This window comes from Herpailurus yagouaroundi, unplaced genomic scaffold, assembly GCF_014898765.1.
Source record: "Herpailurus yagouaroundi ecotype Mexico unplaced genomic scaffold, PumYag 184, whole genome shotgun sequence".
Taxonomy (NCBI): domain Eukaryota; kingdom Metazoa; phylum Chordata; class Mammalia; order Carnivora; family Felidae; genus Herpailurus; species Herpailurus yagouaroundi.
This window is the reverse complement of record NW_024412415.1, coordinates 19,988,551-20,013,711: the sequence shown is the minus strand read 5'-3', so window position 1 is coordinate 20,013,711 and position 25,161 is coordinate 19,988,551. Positions and strand designations below refer to the sequence as shown.

Here is a 25,161-nt window from a genome sequence, read left to right as displayed (position 1 = left end):
AGAGAGAGAGAAAGAGAGAGAGAGAGAAAGAGAGAGAGAGAAAGAGAGAGAGAGAGAGGGAGAGAAAGAGAGAAAGAGAGAGAAAGAGAGAGAGAGAAAGAGAGAGAGAGAGAGAAAGAGAGAGAGAAAGAGAGAGAGAGAAAGAGAGAGAGAAAGAGAGAGAGAGAAAGAGAGAGAGAAAGAAAGAGAGAGAGAGAAGAGAGAGACGAGAGAGAGAAAGAGAGAGAGGAGAGAGAGAGAGAGAGAGAGAGAAAGAGAGAGAGATAGTGAGAGAGAGAGAGAGGCAGAGACAGAGAGAGAGAGGCAGAGAGAGAGGAAGGGAGAATCCCAAGCAGGAGCTGTGGTGTCAGCACAGAGCCGAATACGAGGCTTGATCTCATGAACCAAGAGATCATGACCTTAGCCGAGATGAAGGGTCAGATGCTTAACTGAGTCACACAGGCACCCCAAGATGAGGTTTTTATGACAAAACTGTTCTAATCATCTGTTATTAGTCATAACAGTATTTTATTGAGCTGACCAGGGAATGTTCTTTGGTCCTGACTTTTACAAGAGTCAATGTGTCTAACAGAAGTAGCTGCTAGTACACTGTTTTACACTGTCGGTAAGGGCAAGAGAGATGAAATTTTCAAAACTTATATTTATAGACCATTTTCAGCTTTTACGAGCTGGCTTCTCTATTTTAACATCATTTGATTCTCATCTTCGGTTTAAGAAACACATTAGAGCAGTAGTTACCTTCATTGAGCAGACTGAGAAACTGAAGCTTGAATGAATAGACTGGCTTGCTAAATTTGACTACAAACTCAAATTCCGTGACTCCTAACACAGACTGCTTTTTTCTACTAGTGCTTAATTTGATCTGTCATTAAATAACAACTACTTTTTTCTTTGATTCATTCCAACTCATCTCACATGCCTCACATGCATTTTCTTTTAGATGAAAAGGACAGGAAAGGAGTATACACAGCAGCACATTTTTTCCCCTACTGGCTTCACACATTTTTATTTGCTGAGTCTCATTTGTTTCTACTCTGTGACACATACCCCCAAATTTAATTTCTAACAACATAATCAATAACAAAATCTATTCAGTGAACCAATTTGGAATTGCGGTGGAAAATTAACTATGGTGTCATGAAAATCATTTTGCTATAGTGGAGCTTGATTTCATGTATACACACATACGCACGTGAGAATAAAACTACCTGTCTCATAGGGTTATTGAACAGAGCTACTAACTACCAGTTGCCATACTCAAAACCTTGGGAATCTCTCCAGAAAGCTTTCCCTTTCCTCCACTGTCCATATCCCCAAAGACACTATGTGCTATTAATTCGATGCCATGAAAGCTCTGCAACATGTCCTTCATTCTCCATTTTCACTAGTTTTGTCTTAGTTTAGATCTTCACCATGTTACTCTGGTTACTATTAATTTATGTCTTGTCAATTTCAATTCCACAAGGCTTATAGAGAATGAGTTCCAGTGACAGGTGCAACAGATAAATATTTGAGTTTCCTGGGGCGCCTGAGTGGCTCAGTCGGTTAAGCGTCCAACTTCAGCTCAGGTCACGATCTCACGGTCCGTGAGTTTGAGCCCTGCGTCAGGCTCTGTGCTGACAGCTCAGAGCCTGGAGCCTGTTTCAGATTCTGTCTCTCTCTCTCTCTATCTCTGACCCTCCCCCATTCATGCTCTGTCTCTGTTTCAAAAATAAGGAAACGTTAAAAAAAAAATTAAAAAAATATATTTGAGTTTCCTTAGGATTCCTGCATTTCTGCTTTTCAATGAGTCCTTGCTGCATTTGAATATTTCAGGTGGACATCTTAATTAGGTACAGAGAGTTCTTCAACTCTATACACCTACTATGATTTACTCAGAAGACATGCTAATAACTATCAATACCAGTAAGAACCAAGAGGAATTATAAATGGAGACTAACAGATTCCAGAAAAGTCAACCAAACTCACTTTTATCATGGAATAGCATCTGAAATGATGAATCCTAAATTTGCATACATGGAGAAAGTTCTATAAAATCCCAGTACTCTATCACAAATTTATGTGTTTCCTTCTTGGAAAAGTTCATTCCAGATAGGGAGATTTAATCCAGTGAAGATGTCAATTGGCTGCCAAATTATTTAGCAGAATATTATTTTAATGAACTTTTAGCTTCTCCCCACTACACTAAGAGTCCCTAAGAAGTGCCTCCTGCAATAAGATTCCAAGAATATCTGGAATCCCTAGTCCCTTGAAAATGTAACTCCTGTAAACTAGTAAAAATTTTAAAGTCCAAAAAATACTTACACCAAAGTTGGTAGCAGCAAATCGATCTGAGGCAGAAACCTGTACATTTGTTGCAACTGTTGTGTGAGCATAGAAAGCATTTATATTCGCCAACAAGGTGCTCATGACAGCAGGGACACCAGGGCACATGTATTTAGAAGACAGACATGAAAAGTGCCTATAAGACAAAAACATTAAGCACTTTTAAAACATAAAGCAATTAATTCACATAATGGCATACCCTCTAACATCAGCAATTAATTCCCCAACTATATCTATGAAAAAAAGAGAACACTCCCACGATCTCTACTAAATGAAAGAGAAAGCAATTTCGGCTTTTAAAAATTTCTCATTCACAAATGTGAAGTGGTTTAATTAGAATGTGATTTGCCACAGGGATGAGTGCATAATTCCTTTCAACTGTGGGAGTTTTGTGTGTACACACGCAAAGTGCACTTTCCAGGGGAATCCGGCACGGTGGGAAAGCCGTTATACAGGATCCTCCCCTTCTTCAGCAACTATGCCATCATTTACTTCAGTTCCCGAAATGCTGCATTTTAACCTGAATGTCCTTTATACTTGTATTTCTATCATATTGAAGAAGCAAGGTCTCCCCTTTCACCGCCTATCTACTGAGTAAGTGAATTCAACATCTGACTTGAGTCCAGTTTCTGGGCTTTTGTCCTAAAGGAATACCTTCCATAAGCATTTCTGTTTTCTTAGCATTTTGTTACAGCCAGGATCTAATAAAGCAAACAGAAGAATGGTGAGGGCAGACTGAATTATGCCAGCTTTAGGCTTAAAGACCATTCCTTTTAAACCCTGAATAATAGTATCATTCACCGACATCAGAAGCACCAAGTGTTCAATTCTGTTACTTCTCTCAAGAAAAACTGTTTCATTTGAACTATAACAAAAGACGTGAAAACTGAAAACACAGCTTAAGGTAAAAATGCACAGATAAGGGGCGCCTGGGTGGCGCAGTCGGTTAAGCGTCCGACTTCAGCCAGGTCACGATCTCGCGGTCCGGGAGTTCGAGCCCCGCGTCAGGCTCTGGGCTGATGGCTCGGAGCCTGGAGCCTGTTTCCGATTCTGTGTCTCCCTCTCTCTCTGCCCCTCCCCCGTTCATGCTCTGTCTCTCTCTGTCCCAAAAATAAATAAAAACGTTGAAAAAAAAATTTTAAAAAAATGCACAGATAAAATACTCATGGAAGGAAGAAATTTTCAGTTTGTTATCTGATTCTATTTTGTTCTCATGCCTCAGCAATTTATCCTCCACTTAAGCATCTCTGAGGTCTGTATTATTGAAAACAAACACAGAGCGTACATGCATAAATGAAATGCCCTGAATGGCACCTCCAAACAAATGGATGGTCCTAGAAATGGTGGCTTCTCTTAAATTTCAGTCAGGCTACTCACTGAACTCCTCAGGATACTGGCTGATCAAAGTAGGTTAAAGTTTTAAACACAGATCTTTGAGGATTATGAAAAACAAAGTACGCCACAGTTGTTACATGAGGTTTTGCAATTTAACCCTAGAAAGATTAATACTGATTGCTTCTTTTAGGTAAATGATACATATTTTGACTGTATTATACACTAAGTTAATTATAATGCCTATCTATTAAGTACACCAGTGGTAAATATTAATAAAATTAAAAAATTCCTAACACTGTATGTTCTTTTGAGTGATTTACAAACAATTAAATTTGTTAGATCAAGTTAGAGGTCAAGAGTTGTGGAATATGCAATATGTAAATACAATGCTACATGGATGGCATGAGGTAAATATCCATACCTAAGGGAAACAGTAAGAAACTCAAAGACCAGAACTTCATTATCCTGAACATGCATTACTTATTTTTTTTAATGTCCATTTATTCTTTAGGACACAGAGAAGGAGACAGAATCCCAAGCAAGGCTCCGCATGGTGAGCGCAGATCCCAAGGCAGGGCTTGAACTTGAGATTATGACATGAGCAGAAATCAAGAGTCAGATGCTTTATCAACTGAGCCAACCAGGCACCCCTAAACATGCATTATATATTTAAAAGGATACTGGAGGTCACCAGGATGAATAATCTTGTTCGTGGCTTTGAAAAATGGATCCATGCCTCCTAATCCAGCTGAGTTACTTAGTATTTATTTGTGGTAGCTGCTACCCTCTGATTTTTGGGGCTCAATTAGGGTGGCAGCAGTTTGGCAGAGACTTTGAGCCGAAATAAAGGAGAAACATAATAAATATCCTGCTGAAGGCATTCAGAGTGAGAATTTTGTAGGTGAAATTGAAAGTTTTATAATGAAGATGACACAATTATTGAACGTCGTTCACCGCTATAAGCGATCTGAAGGAAAAATGAGTGTAATATGGGAAGATGGGGGATACAAACAACCAAGTTTGCCTATTTTATACTTTGAGTTGGTAAGCCAATGTTTTAGTGATGAAGATTCTCATTGCTTTTGGGGCCCCAAAGCAGTTTTAACACCACAATGAGAGAGTGATTTTGAGTTATATAATTTAATACAATCCTTGCTATGTACCTATCATTGATGTTAATACATATTATTCATAAAATTATAAAAACAGTAAAAATAATTTTTTTTTTACACTTTAAAGTTTTCTTAGAAAACAACATCAATTTACAGTTAAAAGGTAGGGTTATAATACTTTCTCTTATTAGAAGTGATTAGAAAAAAAATGGATTCTAGTGTTTTTCCATCCTTTAATCTTTCCTCCATTTTTTTATATTAAAGGCATCTGTCCATACTACTCTCCCTTCAATAACTACACACTTACTGTAGCTCTGGAATGATTCTTCATGACAGGAATCTAGAGGTGATTAAAACATGCTCCTGGTATAAAATATGCATACCCTAATTGAGAGGCACACACCTTAAACACTAATTTTCTCATCTAAGAGAAAGTGCTGTTCCAGAGTATCTAAAGTTTGGGTGCTATTACTGAGGTATCCACAGGCTAGAGGAAGGTACAAAGCCTGATGGAGGACAAAGCTTCAAAGGCTGAGTTGAGCCCACTAGTGGTGAGCCCACAGAGGATAAGTGAGAGGGAAATGCCTGAGCCAGGGTCTAGGGGATTAGAGTTCATGTAATGGCCATGAAAGAGTGAAGAGTTTAGTGTCCCTACAATTTGGTTCAATAAATATTTATTCGACATATCTAAAGGTGAAGTACCATGTGAGGCACTGGATATATAGTAATGAATCCACTTGCAGACGAATGGGAGAATCAGTCCTATAAGAAATATAATACAACTATGTAAATGTTATGAGAAAGAAAAGCCTAACAGAGTGCTAAGGGACAGTATGTTAGAGTGTGCATATTGTGGTCTGGTGGGGCAGGGAAAGGTCAAGGAAGACTCTTTGAAAAGAGACTGGGCTAAGAGTTAATGCATAACTAGGAGACAGTCAAATCAAGCATAGGGCTTGCTGTCACTGATAGGTAAAGGATGTATTCCAGGGGAATGGAATAGTATAAACTAAGGCATAATAGGGAAAAAAATACCATGTACAGTGAACCCTAGAAATTTTAGGTTGGTAGATCCCAAATTTCCAAGAGAATATTCTCTGCTAGGTTTGACCTAAACCAAAGTGAGGGTGTGTGTAGGACAGTCTCATGAAATATGTTAGGGAAGTTGGATCTAATTTATAGATCAAAGGACTTTTTCAAACTAAAATTCAAAATCTTAGAGTCAGTGTAAGTAAAAAATTAAAAAAATTAAATCTCCACAGAACTCTAGCTGTTCACATGGATAGAAAGTGAATTTAGGTTATTTTCTATTTTGAGAGAGAGAGCACAAGCAGGGGGAGGGGACAGAGAGAGAGAGAGGGAGAAAGAATCCCAAAGGCTCTGAGCTGTCAGCACAGACCCTGATGTGAGGTTCGAATTCACAAACCATGAGATCATGACCTAAGCCAAAATTGAGAGTCAGGTGCTTAACTGACTCACCCACCCAGCTGCCCCATGATTGTTGAATTTTAAATAGATGATCTTGGCTTTGGTGAAACTTTAGTAGGATGGATTTAAAGAAGGTGAGACTAGAGAAGAGAGCTCAATTAGGAGGCTGTACAGGGAAGGGAGGGTGGGTGTCTGAGCTAGGGTAGTAGCTATAGAAATATGGAGCAGAGAATGAATTTGAAAAACACTGAAAGAAGACAAATGGTCAGGGCATGGTGACTGAGGAGGGCTGAGAGGTAGGGAAGAGAAATGGTTACGCTCCAAGGTTTCAGTGCGGGTTAACGGGTACTTTTGCTAAGTGGGCTGAGAACAAAACAGGACAAAGGAATTGTAAGGTGGGAATTATGTGTTGAGTTTGACCTTAAGGTACTTGTAGAGGTTTCACATAGGAATGCCCACCAGCTTATTGGATACTTGAACTGGACAGTTAGATTTAAGGGTCACTAAGTATATTGGAACCAGTCAAAACCATGAGAAAGGATAAGGTCATCCAGGAGGATTATGCAACATAAACAGAGAAATGTCAAAGTGTGGAACTTGAGAAACACCAACATGTAAGGAACTTGTGAAAGGAAAAAAAAAAATAAGTGAATTCTATGACAGGCCAAAGGAAAAAAACAGATGGATTTAAGGAAAGTCAGGACACTGGGATCAGGGAAACCATGGGAATGGGAAGTTTCTTTGCGGGTGAAGGACGATTGATGCTGTTAGGTTCAGTGAGGAAGTCTTACAAGGATGGAAAATAGACTATTGGACTTGACAAACACACTTAATTGTGACCTTAACAAGATCAACGTTAGTGGAGAGACAGGATGCACCAAGAAGAAACAGGATGAAAAGTGGGGAGGTGCCAGCGGTGACCAAGGTAAAGTGGGTCAAGGACAGATTCTGTTGGTCTCAAGCTAAGGAATTTTCACATTCTCATGTGGACTATATGAAGTTGGCAGAGAATTTTGCCGAGGGAACTGACATTATCAGACAAATTTGGAAAGGTGACTCTGAAGTGGTGTAAAGATAAATTCAAACGAGTAGGTATTAGATGCAGAAAAAACAATTTAGGAAGACATAGAAGCAAAAAAATGACATTTTCACCCTGCTTGCAATATGACGAAGCCATTCACATACCACACTAAGAAGTAACAAAATGTTTTGTACCTTGAGATAATCTAAAACTCACAAAATCACATTTTCAAATCTCCAAGATATAAAACTTGAATAATTCTTCTATGAAACCTAAACTTTCTAACAAAACAGCTTTGAACCTGATTTTACCCATGTTATATCTGAAAGCTTATTATGACTTCTGAAAATATGAAAGCCAGCTTTGTGTCCCGCCAAGAACAGCACAAGAATACCATGTAAACTAGAGAACCTTAGAGATGTTGTGTTACTTTGTTTTCTTTCGTTTTGCCAGTGCTTTTGAAGCTTGACTCCCTCTGTGCGTTTGCTGTAATTAAACATTTCTTTCCTTTTCTAATTTTTTTTTTCCTTCTTAAGGTCGTAGAGAAAGTCAGGTGATTCAGGATTGGAATTCAGGCAATTTAAGTTCAAATCCATATCTCTTAACTGCTAGAGTGTAGCTTTCTCATAATTCATCCTCTTCCTTCTCTCTTCAATGTTGTGTATTACTTGTACATGCGTCTGTTTCTTTCAGAATACGTTTAGTTCATGCTTGGTTATCATCTTATTCACCCCTCCTCTAGCCTACTGTTTTTCTTGTACAGAAGAGATGACCAATGTTTATTAATGAAAACAAAAGCAAAGTGAGCCAAAGGTATTGGCTATGTAGAGTTAGAGTGTACACTGTATGTGGTTGATTACCTTGAGTATGACAGTTTACCAAAACATCTAACTGCTTTGTAAACATTTGTTGAAGTGCCTGGCAGTTAGTGCCATGATGATGACAATAACTACGAAGGTTAATAGCATTCTGCTTATAACTGCTATATATTTTAAACTTTCCAGAGCATTAGGCATGTATTCGTCTTTGGCAACAGAAATATTTTGCTTTCTGATTTAAATTTAATTGAGATAATTTCTGGGGAACAACTGGAAGTAGCTAGCTGCATATGATTCATCCCTTGAAACTTCCCATTTGACAATAAATTTCATATAAAAATAAAAAAAAAGAAAAAAGAAAAAATTTTAAAAATTAAAAAAAAAAAAAAAAGAAACTTCCCATGGAAATATCCAAGAAACCCAAAAAAGAATGTGAAGTCATAAAAGCACTAGAAATTAGGGTACCCATCTAAGATTTCCCAGTACCTGGGAGGACTCTGCCTAACATTAGGGCAGCTGGTTAGATTGAGAGATATTCAGCAGATGACTAAAGTCTAAACTCCTGAAGCGTTAACCTGACAAGACAGATAACAGGAGGATGTTTCTAACAACCATACAGCGTATACCCTGTAAAAGATTGGGGCCTCGGCTGCTGGCCAGCAAGGCTATCAATCACTTCACTGTTCCAAGGTGATGGCTTCCCCAGGCAGGAAAGAGCTGTCTCTGTTTCCCACACCTACTCCCTCTACATCCATTAAAGGGTACACAACTCCCAAGATTGTAATACAGCTTGTGCAATAGGAAATAGGTAATGGGATTTGAAGCTAGTTAGAAAAACAGGGCTGGAAGAACACTGGGAACAGTATATCCTGGGAATTATATAAAATCTTTTACATTTTGCTTCCAGCAAGACAAGAATTCACAGGTTGTTTAGATCATCCAGGGGGGGAAAATCCAACTCTACTAGTTGGAGAGTCCACCAAGAGGAGCAGGTAAGTATCTTTCACCAATCTAAAGGAGAGCTGCATTTAAATAAAGTTATGGGAAAGAGTACAACATTTTTAGAGGCTTGACTTCCAGTTCAAGGTCTGCAGATGAATGCTGACAATACCCAGGTGGTTAACAAATACTGATTCCAAAGGAACCTTGTAAGTTGCCAAATGGGCAAGAGGCAAACACCTTTGTATATTGTTTTCACATTCACACATGCATGTACACACATGCACACATACGTATAGGCAAAAAACAACCAAAATCCTGGCAGGAAACAGTGTTAATCAAAATGGTACAATGTTATGTCCAGATAGAGCTATAAAATTTTGTCTTTTTAAAAAATACATTTTGTGGGGCGCCTGGGTGGCGCAGTCTGTTAAGCGTCCGACTTCAGCCAGGTCACGATCTCGCGGTCCAGGAGTTCGAGCCCCGCGTCAGGCTCTGGGCTGATGGCTCAGAGCCTGGAGCCTGTTTCCGATTCTGTGTCTCCCTCTCTCTCTGCCCCTCCCCCGTTCATGCTCTGTCTCTCTCTGTCCCAAAAATAAATAAACGTTGAAAAAAAATACATTTTGTATTTTAAAAATAATTTACCATTAACATGTTTTATTACCCTTATCAGAAAATCAAATATATAAAACATATATTTTAAATGTTAATTCAACTTTTACCCTATTTTTTTAAATTTTTTTTAACGTTTATTTATTTTTGAGACAGAAAGAGACAGAGCATGAACAGGGAGGGGCAGAGAGAGAGGGAGACACAGAATCTGAAACAGGCTCCAGGCTCTGAGCGGTCAGCACAGAGCCCGATTTTTACCCTATTATTGATTTCACAAGTCTTTTTGTAACTTAGCATGAAACAAAGCAACCCAATACTTCTTAAAATTTTTATTTGATTGACTTAAGTAAAAATTCTTTATATTTTTCTTTTCTAAAAATACATAAAATTTAAAGTACTATATATAAGGTAAAAGTGTATAATCTGTATCACTCTTTAAAGTACTATTGAATGAGATTTTTACAAAAGAAGTCAGCAACAAATCACCAGTAAAATGTTTTTTCTTTCAAAGTTTACCATAGACCTTACTGGTTTCTGGTGAATGAGTAGATGCAAAAGAATTACTACAAAATTACTGTAAAATAGATACTACTTTGATTTCACTAAATAAAATATATCAAGACTTACTTTTGAAGGTATTAATGGAATGATAGTTGCTCATAACTTCCTAAGGCAAAATACAAAGATGAAAATGGTGAAGACTGGACATCAAAGCAGGACAATGAGAAAAACCTAGTATTTCACTTAATGCTACTTTTCCTCCCATTAGTCCTTTACATCAGTTTTAATATCAAATTGTAATAGTTTTTCTTAACTAAAATTGTAAGCAACGAAATTTTCATTGTTTGGTAAAAGGAAAAAGGTAAACAGATTAAGGTCATGAATATGATCCTTTTTAATTTGATCAGAATTACATTGAACAAGTCTCACTATTTCTAAAAATTAAAGATACACTAATTGCCATCTCTTAGAACTTACATGAAAATGTTCTTCTTAAAACCGGTGACTCAAGAGTTCATCAGTCAGAATACTAAGATTAAAAGTTTAAGCATTTGATCTACCCTATGACCCAGCAATAGCACTGCTAGGAATTTACCCAAGGGATACAGGAGTGCTGATGCATAGGGGCACTTGTACCCCAGTGTTTATAACAACACTTTCAACAATAGCCAAATTATGGAAAGAGCCTAAATGTCCATCAACTGACAAATGGATAAAGAAGATGTGGTTTATATATACAATGGAATACTACTTAGCAACAAGAAAGAATGAAATCTGGCTATTTGTAGCAACGTGGATAGAACTGGAGAATGATATGTTAAGTGAAGTAAGTCAGCCTGAGAAAGACAGATACCGTATGTTTTCACTCATATGCGAATTCTGAGAAACTCAACAGAAGACCAGGGGGAGGGGAAGGGGGAAAAAAAAAGTTACAGAGAGGGAAGCAGGCAAACCATAAGAGACTCTTAAATACTGAGCACAAGCTGAGGGTTGATGGGGGGGTTGGTGAGAGGGAAGGTGGGTGATGGGCATTGAGGAGGGCACCTGTTGGGATGAGCACTGGGTGTTGTATGGAAACAAATTTTATAATAAATTACATATAAAAAATCACTTCCACAAAAAAAAAGTTTAAGCATTTGAAAAAAATGTTTAAGAATTTATATTAATTTTAAAAAATTTAAAACACTAAAACTCAGAATTTCCAGGTCACTCTTAGGAGTAAATTTTTTCCCTGGTTGGTAAAAATACCTGTCTTTTTCTAGAAACTGTAACTAGGATTATGGTAAATTACAGATGGTACATTTTGGTACCAAAACAATAGCCTACACTGAACTTGCCTCTTCACATTCACTTTTAACCTAACTGGTAAATGATTAGACAGTTTAACCAAGAAAATCATATGCATCAAGGTACATATTTCTTAGATGGTTGAAGGAAAAAAAGAAAAAGAGACTTAAATTTCAAAGAAGGAGAAGTGTTAATCAGGGTTAATGGCTATACTTCTTGGAAACCTTAAAGAAATGGTCAGCATATTGTTTTTTAGTATATGGGGAAGATAGAGGGATTATGGCTGGCCAGTTTAGAGATACCATGGCATAGGCATGATTCATTCTAATACTAGCTCTGATCTGTGACCTCAGAAAAGTAACTTTATCACCCCTAGATTCAGTTTTTCCATCTTTATAATGAAAGAGCAGTTAAAAGATCTGATCTTTCTAAGCTTTACCATGTTTTGGATTTCTGAATACAAATAATAGGTTATGTCCAGTCATATATTACTTCTTCCTACTATCAACATTTGATTCTATTGGAACCCATGGTTAATAGGGATGGCCAGAAAGAAAGGGACAAGGAAGTCGTTTTGAAGCATCCTTTGCTCTTTGGGAATTTTCAGCTAAAAGGCTTCTAGGCAACCTTCAATTTGCCAGGGGTCTGACTCTGACTTTCTGTATGCCCCTTCTTTATGTGTGGTTACTGCCAAGGCGAAGCTTCTTGCTTCTAACCATCTCCTTAAAAATCAACTCCTTTTAAAGGCTGTAGTTTCAATGCTACTTACATTATTCTAGGAGAGAGAGGGAAAACAGAATTAAAAGGACAATTGGCCACTTAAAATGACTGAATATATCCTTGCAGCAAACCACCCCTTCAAAAAGCACACCGTCAAATAAAATAGGTCAAAAAGTACTACTGTATTGTCTGAAAATGCTAATATTTCCCCACACAGACATGATTGAAAACAATGGATTAACAATGTTTAAATCACCTGACTTTGCTTTTCTAAGAAAACAGGGTTAGTGTCAAACCAATTAAACAAATGAAATTTCAGTTTCATGGGAAGAGTTAGATAGACAAACTCAAAAAGTGATGCTTAAATTGCCAATAATGAGATAGTTTATGGAACGTTTTCAGTTAAAGTGATTGCTACAACATTATGATCCATTAATTCTCAAACATTACTGGCAAAATGTTGGGAAGTTATGTGTATTTCAAATAGCACATCTGTATTCAATTCACTTGCTATTGTTTTGTAGCTATCACGATAGAAAAAGTAAAAAAAAAAAAAAAAAAAAAGGACAATCATCTAACTTACCTGCCTTTTCATGGATAATTGTCCCTAATCACATCATCTTGTGGTTTTCAAGGGATCGAAATGCCTTTGATTCAAAAGATCTAAAGATCAATTATTTTTTAATAAGAATAAGAGCAGGGTGATTAGAAAAAAGCACCATAAAGATGACAATGAGTTTTAGACCCTTAGAAGATTTCAGAGAAACAATACAAGATGAAAGAAAAGACTACCTGTATTTCTAATGCTAGAAATACACTAAAATAGTATTTATCACCTTTGCTCCCTAACATTCAAATTAGTATGCATGTCAGTGATTGTATGCATCCTTGTCACTAAAGAGGGGGTCAAACATTTAAGGATCGCTTCCCTTTGGTGAAATGCATCATAACTTTTCATAGATGCTAGGTATTGCTCAAACTCCATTACGGAGGTTTTGAGTAAGTATGAGGGCAGTGGTGGGAGACAGGAAAGTAATGAAATGTTTAGGGTTTAGAGGAACCACAGAAGTTGAAGAGCAAGTCAGGCTGGGACCCTCAGGCTGACCATCAGCTTTCTCTGACATCTCTTTTCATCTGCACCTGGATTTAGTCCCTTCATGTCTATGCTGTTTTAGTACTCACATATACTTCAATTATACTGTCTTGTTGTTATTTAATTTCTTCCCCTTTGCTCTAGAGTAGGAGCTCACTGAAGCAAGAGATATCTTTTATCACTGTATCCCACTGCCCTGTATAACTAAGTCCTCATACTTAAATCCTGAGAATGTGTCTATCAAATAAATGAATTTTATCTTCTGGAATGTGGACTCCATTGAAGACTGGATCTTGACTTCTTGTTTGCTAATATAGTCTTAGTGCCTAGAAAACTTCCATGGTAGGCTCTCAATAAATACATCTTACAGGAATGAACGATTCAATTAAGCAGCACTCTATTTAGAAACTAGGCTTATGCCTCAAACGGCTAAAATAGACTAGTGCCTTTAAAAAAAAATGGTATCCCAAGAGTTCTGGTTCAAATATCAATTAGATTAATATGGCTAGTGCCAAAGTCAAGGTTGTTAAGAATACCAAGGTAAAAAACACTGACTTAATGCTTTTCTCATTTGCTGTTACAGAAGCATGACCACGGTTCAGCAAAAGCTCAGATTTTGTGACACACCCTGGGCTTCATTTTATAATAAATGAGACTCCTTAAACACTCAGTTAAAATATGTTTGACAGAAATCACCTCCATAGGGCAATTTAATCCCTGATGCTGACATGCAATTCCCTGAGTGTGTTTATGGGTGAACAGCAAGTCTGTCAGAACACTTTTAGGAGCATGTACGTTTGCAGAGATTGATGTAAAGCATCAAGAACTCCCAAAATTCTCATCATGAAAACAGGCTCTATGCCCAACATCATGATGCAGAATATGTAAAATAGTGTGCTTCTTGGGAAGGAAAGGTACTCTAATTCTTACTGTCATATGTTGGAAAATTTCCTTTTTCTTTTTAGATGCATTTACCATGTGGGAATATATCCTCTGGGTACTTGACCAACTGCTTGTCCAAACAGGAAAATTGTAATCCCTTTCTTCTTCCCTCATGAATGCTCCAAAACAAAGGGTCTATTTTTATGAAACACATAGGGCTAATAAATTGTGCCCTCATAGAATGTTTTGTGCTATTAGGAGAGAGCATTTACAATAAGCAGGAGGTACCCTTAGAGGAACGGGAAATTCAGTATTAATGTTCAGATTATTTACCAGCAAAATAGATCCAGCCTCCTCCTTATGAAGGGAAATACACAAGAGGAAAATTTAATAATGTACAACCAGACTCTCTGACTTAATACACACTTCTCCTGTATTTCTGCTTCAAATCCATCTTCAAAGAAATGGGAGTATGCTTAAAAGAAACCAGACAATGTTACTTAAAAGAGAAGGATTATGAGGTTACCTGGGGATTTGGATCAGCATAAGGAGATTTTAAATATCAAAAGAAGCTAAAATTTGATTTTTATTTCTTATCAAATGGTGTCTAGGAAAGCCCAGAATAATTAAACAGTTTTGTCCTTTCCCAAACTTGTACATGTCCTTACTATACAGACAGGACATCTGTTTCTTCCTGGAAGCTGAGTTCCCCAACTTTGTGTTTTAAAACTTAAGGGAAGGGGCGGGGTGCCTGGGTAGCTCGGCTGGTTAAGTGTTCAATTCTTGATTTCAGTCCAGGTCATGATCTCACGGTTCGTGAGTTCGACCCTCCCCCGCCGCCACATCCCACTTCAAGCTAACAGCACAGAGCCTGCTTGGGATTCTCTCTCTCTCTCTCTCTCTCTCTCTCTCTTTGCCCCTCCCCTGCTCGCTCTCTGTCTCTCTCTCTCAAAATAAATAAACTTTTTTTTTTTTTGTAATTAAGGGTAACACTACTGAGTTAAATTTAACACGGGTAGTTATTTCTAGGTTTTGCTGCTGTTGGTTGGTTGGTTTTCTGGGTCCCCTGAAGCATTGTTTCAAGACAACAGAAAAATACGACTGATTCAATGGGCAACCAATTCAAATATGAACATATAGTTGGTTATTCATAAACTCTTTCTTTTTAAAGTTGTTTTATTCATTGCCCAATAATTTGTTAGGAGTCAAGTTACAATTCAACTGCAGAACTATCATTTGGAAAATACAGTAAAAATATCTCTGAAATATCAGTATTTCAATATCCAAATGAAGTATCATTTGGAAAACACAGTAAAAAATATCTCTGTTCTATTTCAACACCTAACAGAAGAATGTCTGACACTTCTCCAAATTATTATAATTAATCAATATGGGATGCTATAAAACACTTAAGTGCAACATGTAAGGTAAAACAGATACCCACACCAGCTTAGTCTTTCCAATTCCACTTTACATGCTTTTGGCAACTGTGAATTTCTGACATGAAGAGACATATCAGGAGAAGTTGAGAACAAACAACATGTACTTCTGATTCATTCAATTCGAAATATGTACAGCCTTCTATCATGCATCCAGAATTTCTTATAAAGCAGTAATAAAACATATGACTGTTGAATCCAAGATTTCAATTTGTAAACCTTTGCAAATAATCCAAGTACCCCTCTAAATGCCACCATTCTATTATCCCTCTTAAACTTGATTACACATGTAATTATAACATTCACACATTGATATAAAATGGGGATGGGGTGTTTTTCTATAAAACTATTTCAATAATTAATGATAATCAATGAACAGTAAATGAAGTGATCATACTTACACTGGCAGTCAAGATTTTTAGGAGTTAGCGGAATGTCAAACGACATGAATATATCTATTTTTTTATTCTGGTCAGATGGTAAAATTTGTACTGTCAAAGCAAAATTACACTGGACAAAATTAAATAGGCCAGGAAAATTTTATTCAAGGGTATGCAATAGAGAAGAGAAACCAGAGCTCAGTCTGAACTCAGCTCCACTGAAATATCAGATGGGAATGTTTTTAAGGGCTGACTTGGGAGGAAGGATGGAGGGGAGTTTTTAAGAGCTGGAGTTGGGGGAATCCTAGCCACCTGTGTTTGCAAATTGACTTTATCCAAAATAAACTATCTCTTATCCTCATGACTTTTCCTCATGACTTATCCTCATGACTGAAGATAGTAGTACATCTTGGAGTAAGGAACCTACCCAAATGAGGCTGCTACCTTCCCACAAAGACTGGGAGAGAGGGGCCTATACTCCTTGATGATTACATTTGAGAGACACTTCTCCAGGTTCTTGAGAAAGCTAGTCCTGGGGTGTAAGACTGGCAAGAGACTTTTAAAAAATTTACAATCCAAAGAATTGTAAGTGTTCTAAAGTGAATTATAAGTTTTCTAAAGAGAGTACTGTAAGGAAAGGAAGGTCAGGGGACTCTCGGTTTAAGCATTTAGTAAGGGCCAAGGTGTGAAGGCGGTCAAAGGCCTACAGGCAAGAAAGAGGTTTGTCCAAAGTTCTATCAAGTTGAGGGAAATGTTAAGGCAATCTTGGTCAGTAGTGAAAGCAGAAGAAAACATTTAATAAATAAAAATATCATTATCAAATCAAATGTGTAACTAGAAGTAGATACAGTTGATCCCTGAAAAATGCAAGGGTCAGGGACACTGACAGCATATAACTTTTGACTTCCAAAAAACTGATCTAATAGTCTACTGTGACTAGAAGCTTTACTGATCACATAAACCATCATAAACACATATTCTGTGTAATATATGCATTAAATACTACATTCTTGGAATAAAGTAAGCCAGAGAAGAGAAATTATTAAGAAAATCATAAGGAAGAGAAAGTATATTTACAGTACTATAAAAAATCAATAATCAATAAGGAGACCTACAGAATTCGAACTTTTGTTATTTGAGGGTCAACTGTATAATCTATAGCATTGTGTTATCATCTAAGTGCATTTGTTAATTTATTACCAAAATAAGACATTTTTTTTCCTTATGCCTCTCTGCCTTGCTTTCTCACTTTAGACTACCAGTTGGCAATCTAAGGCCACAGCCAAACCTAGCCCATAGTTTTTGTTTTTAAAATAAAGTTTTATCAGAACATGGCCATGTCCATTTGTTTAAGATCTATGGCTGCTTTTGCATCTGGACTACATAATGGAGCAGTTGTGACAGAGATTGTAGGACCCACAAAGCTAAAAATACTTACCCTGTGGCTCTTCATAATTATGAGCTCAAGTATGGGTCACTTGATACAAAATAAGGTACCCAAAAATATTTTATTGTTACTGTTTACTTAGGTTAAAAAATAAAAGTGGTAAAATGAATAAAGGATGATTCTCCTCTTTTAAACTATCAAAGTTGCATTTTTATTGTGCTCATATTACCTTACCTAGTAAGTTATTCTGAATTATACCCATTGACATGGGACAGAGCAGATGACAAACTCATAGACTCCATTATGGCTGCCCAAATACAAAATAGGTTGCCTCAAAAGGAGTGTGCTGTCACTCTATGTGAACAAGCACAGGGATGATGACCATCAGTAACAGATTCAGTAGCAGGTCTTCTGGTTTGGAGAGAGGTTCAATTGCATGACCTCCTACTTCCTTTTCACCTCTATAATCTTTAAGTCTTTATTATTTAACATGAGGACATTCTGTCAAATAAAAAAGCATACTTTTATTCAAAAAAAATTTTAAATGTATTCTTACACATGCTGTTCTATAATTATGACTGGTGATTAAATGCTAGGAATAGTAAACCCTGAAGAAGACCACTGATTTTGGTCCAGTCTACCTTCATCATTCAGATGGGTGAAAATGACTGATTATTTGGGCCCGCATCAATTTGATTGTTGTGAAAATATGATCTAATCAATAATATAAAATAACATTTTTTTTAATGTCTATACATAAATACCTATATATACAGTATATATCTGAACAAGATGCATTTATACACTTAGATCAGGTTTCAAAAGGTGAACTGTGGGCAAGAAACCCAATTCTGAATGCTTACTGAAACTCCTCAGTAAGGGTTATGTGTCTGTGTGGGTCACTTCTGTAGAACAACATTTATTGCAGTGTGCGGGTGTTCTCAATAAATCTTCATTTGGCTGAACTAGTAACACTGATATAAATATAGAAAGGAAGTATATATAGCCTACTGTTTGGGTCAAGACACTGTAATGGCTCTGGATGTGGCTTTGACACTAATAGACTTTGTAAAGTTGGACAATGCACTACAATCATAAGGCTTTAATTTCCTCAGCTATCAAATAAGGCATTGGTTCTTCAACTTTAGAATTAATGATAAGTATCAGGAGGGCTAAGTTCCCAGATTGTGCTAACAATGTTCATCAATGGACCACACTTGGAGCACAAAATAAGGTTTGGGAAGATGGTGGTAGTGAATTATCAAATCCTTAACACTTTACAGCTATGAGAGAGTGGCCAGCATCAAATGGGCACATTCAAATGTAATTGTGTTTGGAATCAAAATTTCGTTTGAATGAGAAGAAAGGAAATGAATGTTTTTCTTTCTTTTTAGATTTCAGAGATTTTCGAACATGTACCTGTTCTGTAGTACTTACGTCATAGCTTGATAAATGGATTCAATCCCGTAACGCATGGCAAATTCATCGACTATTTCTTGGGAAGCATCATCAAAGAAAACCTTCCAGGCTTCCTCCCCTTTGACCTCTGGTATTTTCACTCCACCATTAGACTTCACTTCAGTCAAGTAATGGAACAGATTCTAAAAGTAAGTGGTTTTCAATTGTTCAGTAATTCCTCAGAATAGACCATAAATATGTAACTGTAACTTTCAGTAATTTATATTTGCATTGTGATGGCATCTAATGTTTCATTAGCATATATAAGCAATAGGAATATATTGAGTTTCTATCCTAGCTCACCTCGTATTTATGCAAATTGATTTTATTTCTGCCTAAGCCTACACAGAATCAATGATTCAAATGTTTTTCATACATACCAATTCATTTTAGAAGGAAGTAAAAGTTTTGCATGTAAACATTTCTACATGTTAGAACATATTTTACACTCATGGGCTCCAAGTAAATTATAGAGCCCTGGATGAATAACATGATTTTGGCTGTTGATACAGAATTTTAGTATGTAAAGGGCTTTGACTATGAAATGGTTGGAGTCAGAGCAAGGAATTGAGGTTAAAAATGAATGAGAATTTTTTAATGAAATAAAAATCACTACACATATTTTCTTTTTGCTTCTAACAAGTTTTGGGAACTACCTGCTACATAGATGCAGCTTAGGTCACTAAAGGACCCTTTCTTGGATTTCAGGTATTTTTGGTTCGTGGACTAGCAGAAAAAGACTCTGAAAAGCAAAGTACAGTGCTATTCCTCATATCCCAAAAATTCTCTATCCAATCTTTCAGGCTAGAGTTGGCTCTCCATCTTGCCAGTTTCACTGGTTTGAAAACTGAACCACCTTTTTTGAAGGAATATCCATAGCCAGGTGGTAATCAGGAAATTAAGCCTAGGCCCTTTATAGAATTATGTGTAATATGTAAATGACTTAAATACTGCTCCCCATTCCTTCTTTGGTAAAATGGAGGTGCAAATAATTACACATATAAATTTTCATAGATACATTTAGGAAAAGTTATTAGCAAAGAGCAAAGATTCTTTCACTTATCTTTTCTATCTTAGGAAGGTACTTTCCTCTCTACCTCTCTGAACATGGGAAAAGTACATTCCTCAGTTTTACCTCATATTTTTCGATACACAGGACAAGTGCCATTTGTATCAGAGAAAGGCTCTGGGGACAATTTTAGGCTCTCAGACACAAAGCATCCAAGAGAAGCCCAAGATTATACATCTGTTTATCTATACTGAGGTCAATCTGCCCTTTGGATTCAAACTGGGTTGTATCAACCTCTAAGTCAACCAAGCCTTACTGTTTGGATGGGTATATTCTCTACTACCCTTGGGTGGTAACTACATTTGATATTCTCCATTGCTGACTTGTCAGTTTGGATTCAAACTGGGTTGTATCAAACTCTAAGTCAACCAAGCCTTACTGTTTGGATGGGTATATTCTCTACTACCCTTGGGTGGTAACTACATTTGATATTCTCCATTGCCGACTTGTCTGTGGAATGGGTAATTAAAATGGAGGATGGTTCAATATATATTGAAGCCTTTATGTAATACTCAGAAAAAGAAAAAAAAATCATTGATTACATTGGCTAACAAAAACCATTGATCCAATGTAGTATTAGCATTTTGTATTTCTAATACTTCCAATTAAATCTTTAACAAAATCTGCACATTAACTCGGCATTCTCAAAAATAATCATATTTGGGTCCTCTCTTGCATTACTAAAGTACTATATGTTTAATGCTTCCAAAATATTTATCATTACTTATTTTTTTAATGAATACTTTTAGTATTTTTCTTCTTCCTTGGTCTACTTATTCATCATTATCTTATTGTCTTATTTGTTAATACCTGCCTCATGTGTTTGTTCTAACTCTCATTAGAGGATATCTTCTCACTCTTCAGAGAGCAATACATGGGACATATGATACCCTTCCACATCATGTGTTATTGTACAGGGTCAGAACTCCAGGAACAACTTCACAAAACTAATTCAATTATATTTTTAAACAAAATACCTTGTTGTATGATCCAATAAGGCACTATTTCTCTTCTAGATTTTATTATTAACACAATTCAATTGACTTACCTCATGTAAACATGTATACTGTATATGATATGGGGCAACCTTCTCCTCTCCTTTTATCTCCACATTGATTTTCAATCTTATGGCCCCAGATACAGCTGACTTATCTGTCCGTTTCTCTGATAAAGCAAAAAAGTAATTGGTGACTTTTGGAAATATCATATTTTTCATAGAACTTTTCAAAAGCTTAAAAAAGGCTTCCATTTCTAAAAGCTACTCTTCTAGGTCAGGCTTGATTATTAACAACCCATTATGATTCTTGGAAACACAATTTAAAATAATGTGCCTATTATGTGACTAATTGTCAAATGGTGTTATAGATCTTCAAACAAAAAAAGCTTACTCAGAAAACCCTACCATTCTGATACAAATTTCTGTGTACTCAATCAGTTTATACAATGAAATTAATTATTTGGCAATTAAAAGCAAGATAATTTAAAAGTACAATTAACCAGAAAACTATTTTTTCTAAAAGCTTTCTCTTCTCTATGCTTGAAAAGATGAGTCAAAGCTCTAACAAAAAGTTTATTAATAGTTTTCTCATCATTGATTCATAAAGACCTACTAATTCCTAAAGGCCTCCTATTTATTTGGATGGAATCAATATGAAGTCAATTCAGTCCAATAATGTACATGTATGTTCGATATGAACTGATCAGTAGATTTAAGAGAAAAAAAGCACAATCACAAAATTCCTAGAAGGTAAATGTACACAGGGGACCTACGTTTGACATCTACTTTATACATGAAATAAAAAGAGGCAAGCTGATCCATTTCACAAATAAAACATAAAGAGGTAGAGTGACAGAGAAAGGTAAAGACTTCCTAACCCTCTTTCTAAGCATAACGGTTTTTAGTCATAAAAGACACAGTTAACCCACGAAGCCTGTTTTCTTATAGTGGAATATCTGCTGACTTTTCATTGTTAATATTCAGTAGTCATTATGTTATAAAGATTCTTCTCTTAGAAGTGCCAGGATCATAAGAGTTTCTCTGATTGGCTGGGAGATAGTTGATTCTCAGTAAATATTAAAGTTGCCTGCTGGGCCAAAAGAAATCTAAATCCTGGAATCTTCTAGTCACAGACCTCTGTCCAAAGTCCCAGCCAGGGGAGCAATTCTGGTTCTCTGATTTTTTTTTTCTTCTTCTTTAAAATAATTTTTTAACCATTTATTCATTTTTGAGAGAGAGCATGGGTGGGGGAATGGCAGAGAGAGAGAGGGAGACACAGAATCCAAAGCAGATTCCAGGCTCTGAGCTGTCAGCACAGAGCCTGATGCGGGACTGGAACTCACAGACCGAGAGATCATGACCTGAGGTGAAGTTGGACGCTTAACCAACTGAGCCACGAGGCACCCCTGGTTCTTTGTTTTTAACTATAATTATCCCAACAGATCATGGGACACAGGTTCCGCTTAGATGCCCAGAGCTTTTGGTCAAGTCCTCCCATGCATGGTAGAATCAATTCCATGTGAAGAAAAAGGAACATTGTACAAAAATAACAAATAAGGTACTTAGGTGGATTGAACCTACTGAAGGATTTTACACAAATTCAAAACCTGTCCTCAGCCTCCCTCCCTTTCTTCTTCTTCCTCTCCTAAAACTCCCATCACCAATGAGGGCACAAACATACAAACTGACGGTAAACACGCAAAGACTTCCCTGTCCTGTTGCATCATATTTTCCTGCCCACCAATGAGAGGACAGTTCCAGCATAAGAGCTTAAATAGCTGATTTTTACTGATTTTACAATAGCTCATTCAAGCTCCTTGGCAAACTATATATTCACATCAAAAGACATTTGACAGGAAGAAAAGAACATCAAAAGAATTGCTCTTTTGTCAAAAGAACAATTTAAGGAATTTGTTTTGAATTCAAACTGCTTCATAAGGCCATGTTTATGAACTACAAAACAAAAAAACGCTATGTATAGGTAAACTACTTTACAACACAAGTTGTGAGTATTGCACAGAGCTAACAGCCTGAAGGTTACTCTTGCCTAACATCTCTGTTTTCATATAGAAAGTTGTCTTATAGTATAAACAAGATACAGGAGGATGAGCACTGTAACTGAGTTAAAAATTGCATCAATAATGTAGAAGCAATGAGTTTCTTTACAAAAGATTTCTTAAGGGGCACCTGGGTAGCTCAATCTGTTGAGCAGCCTACTTCAGCTCAGGTCAGGTCAGGATCTTGCTGTTCATGAGTTTGAGCCCCGCGTTGGGCTCTGTGCTGACAGCTCAGAGCCTGGAGCCTGCTTCAGATTCTGTGTCTCCCTCTCTCTCTGACCTTCCCCCACTCATACTTTGTCTCTGTTTCTCAAAAATGAATAAATGTTAAACAATTTTTTTAAAAAAGGAAGATTTCTTTAAAATGTATTTTGATATTGGGTTCTTAGTCTAGCTTGAGTAATTTGTGTCCAGATATATTATATATATTTCTTCCTTTAAAATTATTATATAATTTAGTTTCATTAATTGTATGACTTTATCCCTTTACTTTTTCAAATTTTACATTTCTTGAAGTATGTGTGTTTTCAAAAAACCAAAAGCACTCTGATTTTCTACAATATATCGATATCCTGAATGGAAACTCTGTAATCGGGGACTGTGTAAAGTCTTCTTGGATTCACAACCAGCCCTTAAAAATTTAATTAAAACATTTCAGATGATATGACTAAAACATTTTGAATCTGGCAACCAACAGTTTGTTCTCTATATTTATAGATCTGAATCTACTTTTTTGTTTATTCTTTTTTTTTTTAATTTATTTTTTATTTATTTTTGAGATAATGCGAGAAGCAGAGTGCAAGATCTGAATCTACTTTTTTGTTTATTCTTTTTTTTTTATTTTTTTTAATTTATTTTTTATTTATTTTTGAGATAATGCGAGAAGCAGAGTGCAAGCGGCAGAGGGGCAGACAGAGGAAGACACAGAATCCGAAGCAGGCTCCAGGCTCTGAGCTGTCAGAACAGAGCCCGACTCGGGGCTCAAACTCAGCAACCATGAGATCATGACCCGAGCTGAAGTCGGAAGCTTAACTGACTGAGTCACTCAGGCACCACAATTCTTTTGTTTCTTTACATTCTATATATGAGTAAATGGGGTTGTGGGTATGGGCAAAATAGATGAAGGGGAGCGGGAGAAACAGGTTTCTAGTTATGGAATGACTAAATCATGGGAATAAAAGGTACAGCACAGGAAATATCATCAATGATATTGTAATAGTGTTGCACGGTGATGGATGGTAGCTACATTTCTGTGAGTGTAGCATAACATACAGAATTGTTGAATAACTATGTTGTACACGGAAAACTAATGTAACATTAAGTATCGACTACAGGCAAAATTTTTTAAAACACATATTAAGGATCATGTCCTCTATAGAAACTGAGCTATGCATATATTTTTATTATTATTAAATCAGCACTGATGATTCTCGGTTATTATTCAATTACTGTAAAATTCAAATTAAAACTTCATTTAATTTTTGGTTCCATAATAAAATTTCACTTAAAAAGTCATGCCAACTAAACATATTCTCAATATCTTTATCAACCAAGGAAATATAAGTCCACACATAATTTGGCTTTGCCAACTAGAGACTACTTTTATATTATCATTCAAAAGATAACCAAAATATACTTTTTATTTATTACTGAAATTTCATTAAGGGAACAAAAAAATAAATCAAAGAGCAAAAAGTCATATGTATCTTTTTCCTGTACATTTGGCAAAGGTTTTGAAGCTCTATTTATGAATTAAAATCTAGAATGGGAGATTTTCCTCCTAAAAGACACCCAATTGATTTTTTGAAAGCCTTTCTCTCTTTATCTCAAATTTACCAACAACTTTCAATAATACTGGACTGAAATAAATATTTCAACAGAATGTTGAAGAACATTGATTATTTTTACTTATATGGGAAGATAACACATGCCACAGGTATTCTGAAATTTTATTTAACTGTTTTTTAAGTAGATTTAAAAATAGTCACCTAAGTTGTACCAGACATCCATCTCTCCACTCAGGGTCCTCACTTCTACAATTGTTTGTCCCAAAAAATCATCTGACTCCTTTTTGAAATGCTGCTTGACTCTGGATTTAATGTCATCATCTTCATCCCACACTCTGACTTTGATTCGATCTGTGGAGTTATGGCACTCACTGAAAATAAATGTGGATAAGTTAACCATTAGTAACTGCTCTAAATGGCATTTGATGTTAGCAACTTATTTTATATATAACTTCTTATTGTTTAGTTTTGAGAGAGAGAGAGAGAGAGAGAGAGAGAGAGAGAGAGAGAGAGAGAG

At 36.3% G+C, this 25,161-nt stretch overlaps 1 protein-coding gene across 6 annotated transcripts in view; it reads right to left on the bottom strand.

Moving 5' to 3' along the window:
* UNC13C (unc-13 homolog C) overlaps positions 1-25,161 on the bottom strand; it is a 613,180-nt gene that overhangs the window by 279,625 nt on the left and 308,394 nt on the right. For all 6 annotated transcript variants that reach the window (XM_040492731.1, XM_040492733.1, XM_040492734.1 and 3 more), the window contains 4 exons: positions 24,846-25,015; positions 20,852-20,967; positions 18,714-18,877; positions 2,305-2,461 (listed from right to left, as the gene is read on the bottom strand). In XM_040492731.1, the coding sequence (XP_040348665.1) occupies positions 2,305-2,461; positions 18,714-18,877; positions 20,852-20,967; positions 24,846-25,015 (607 nt within the window). The remainder of the gene's footprint in view (positions 1-2,304; positions 2,462-18,713; positions 18,878-20,851; positions 20,968-24,845; positions 25,016-25,161) is intronic.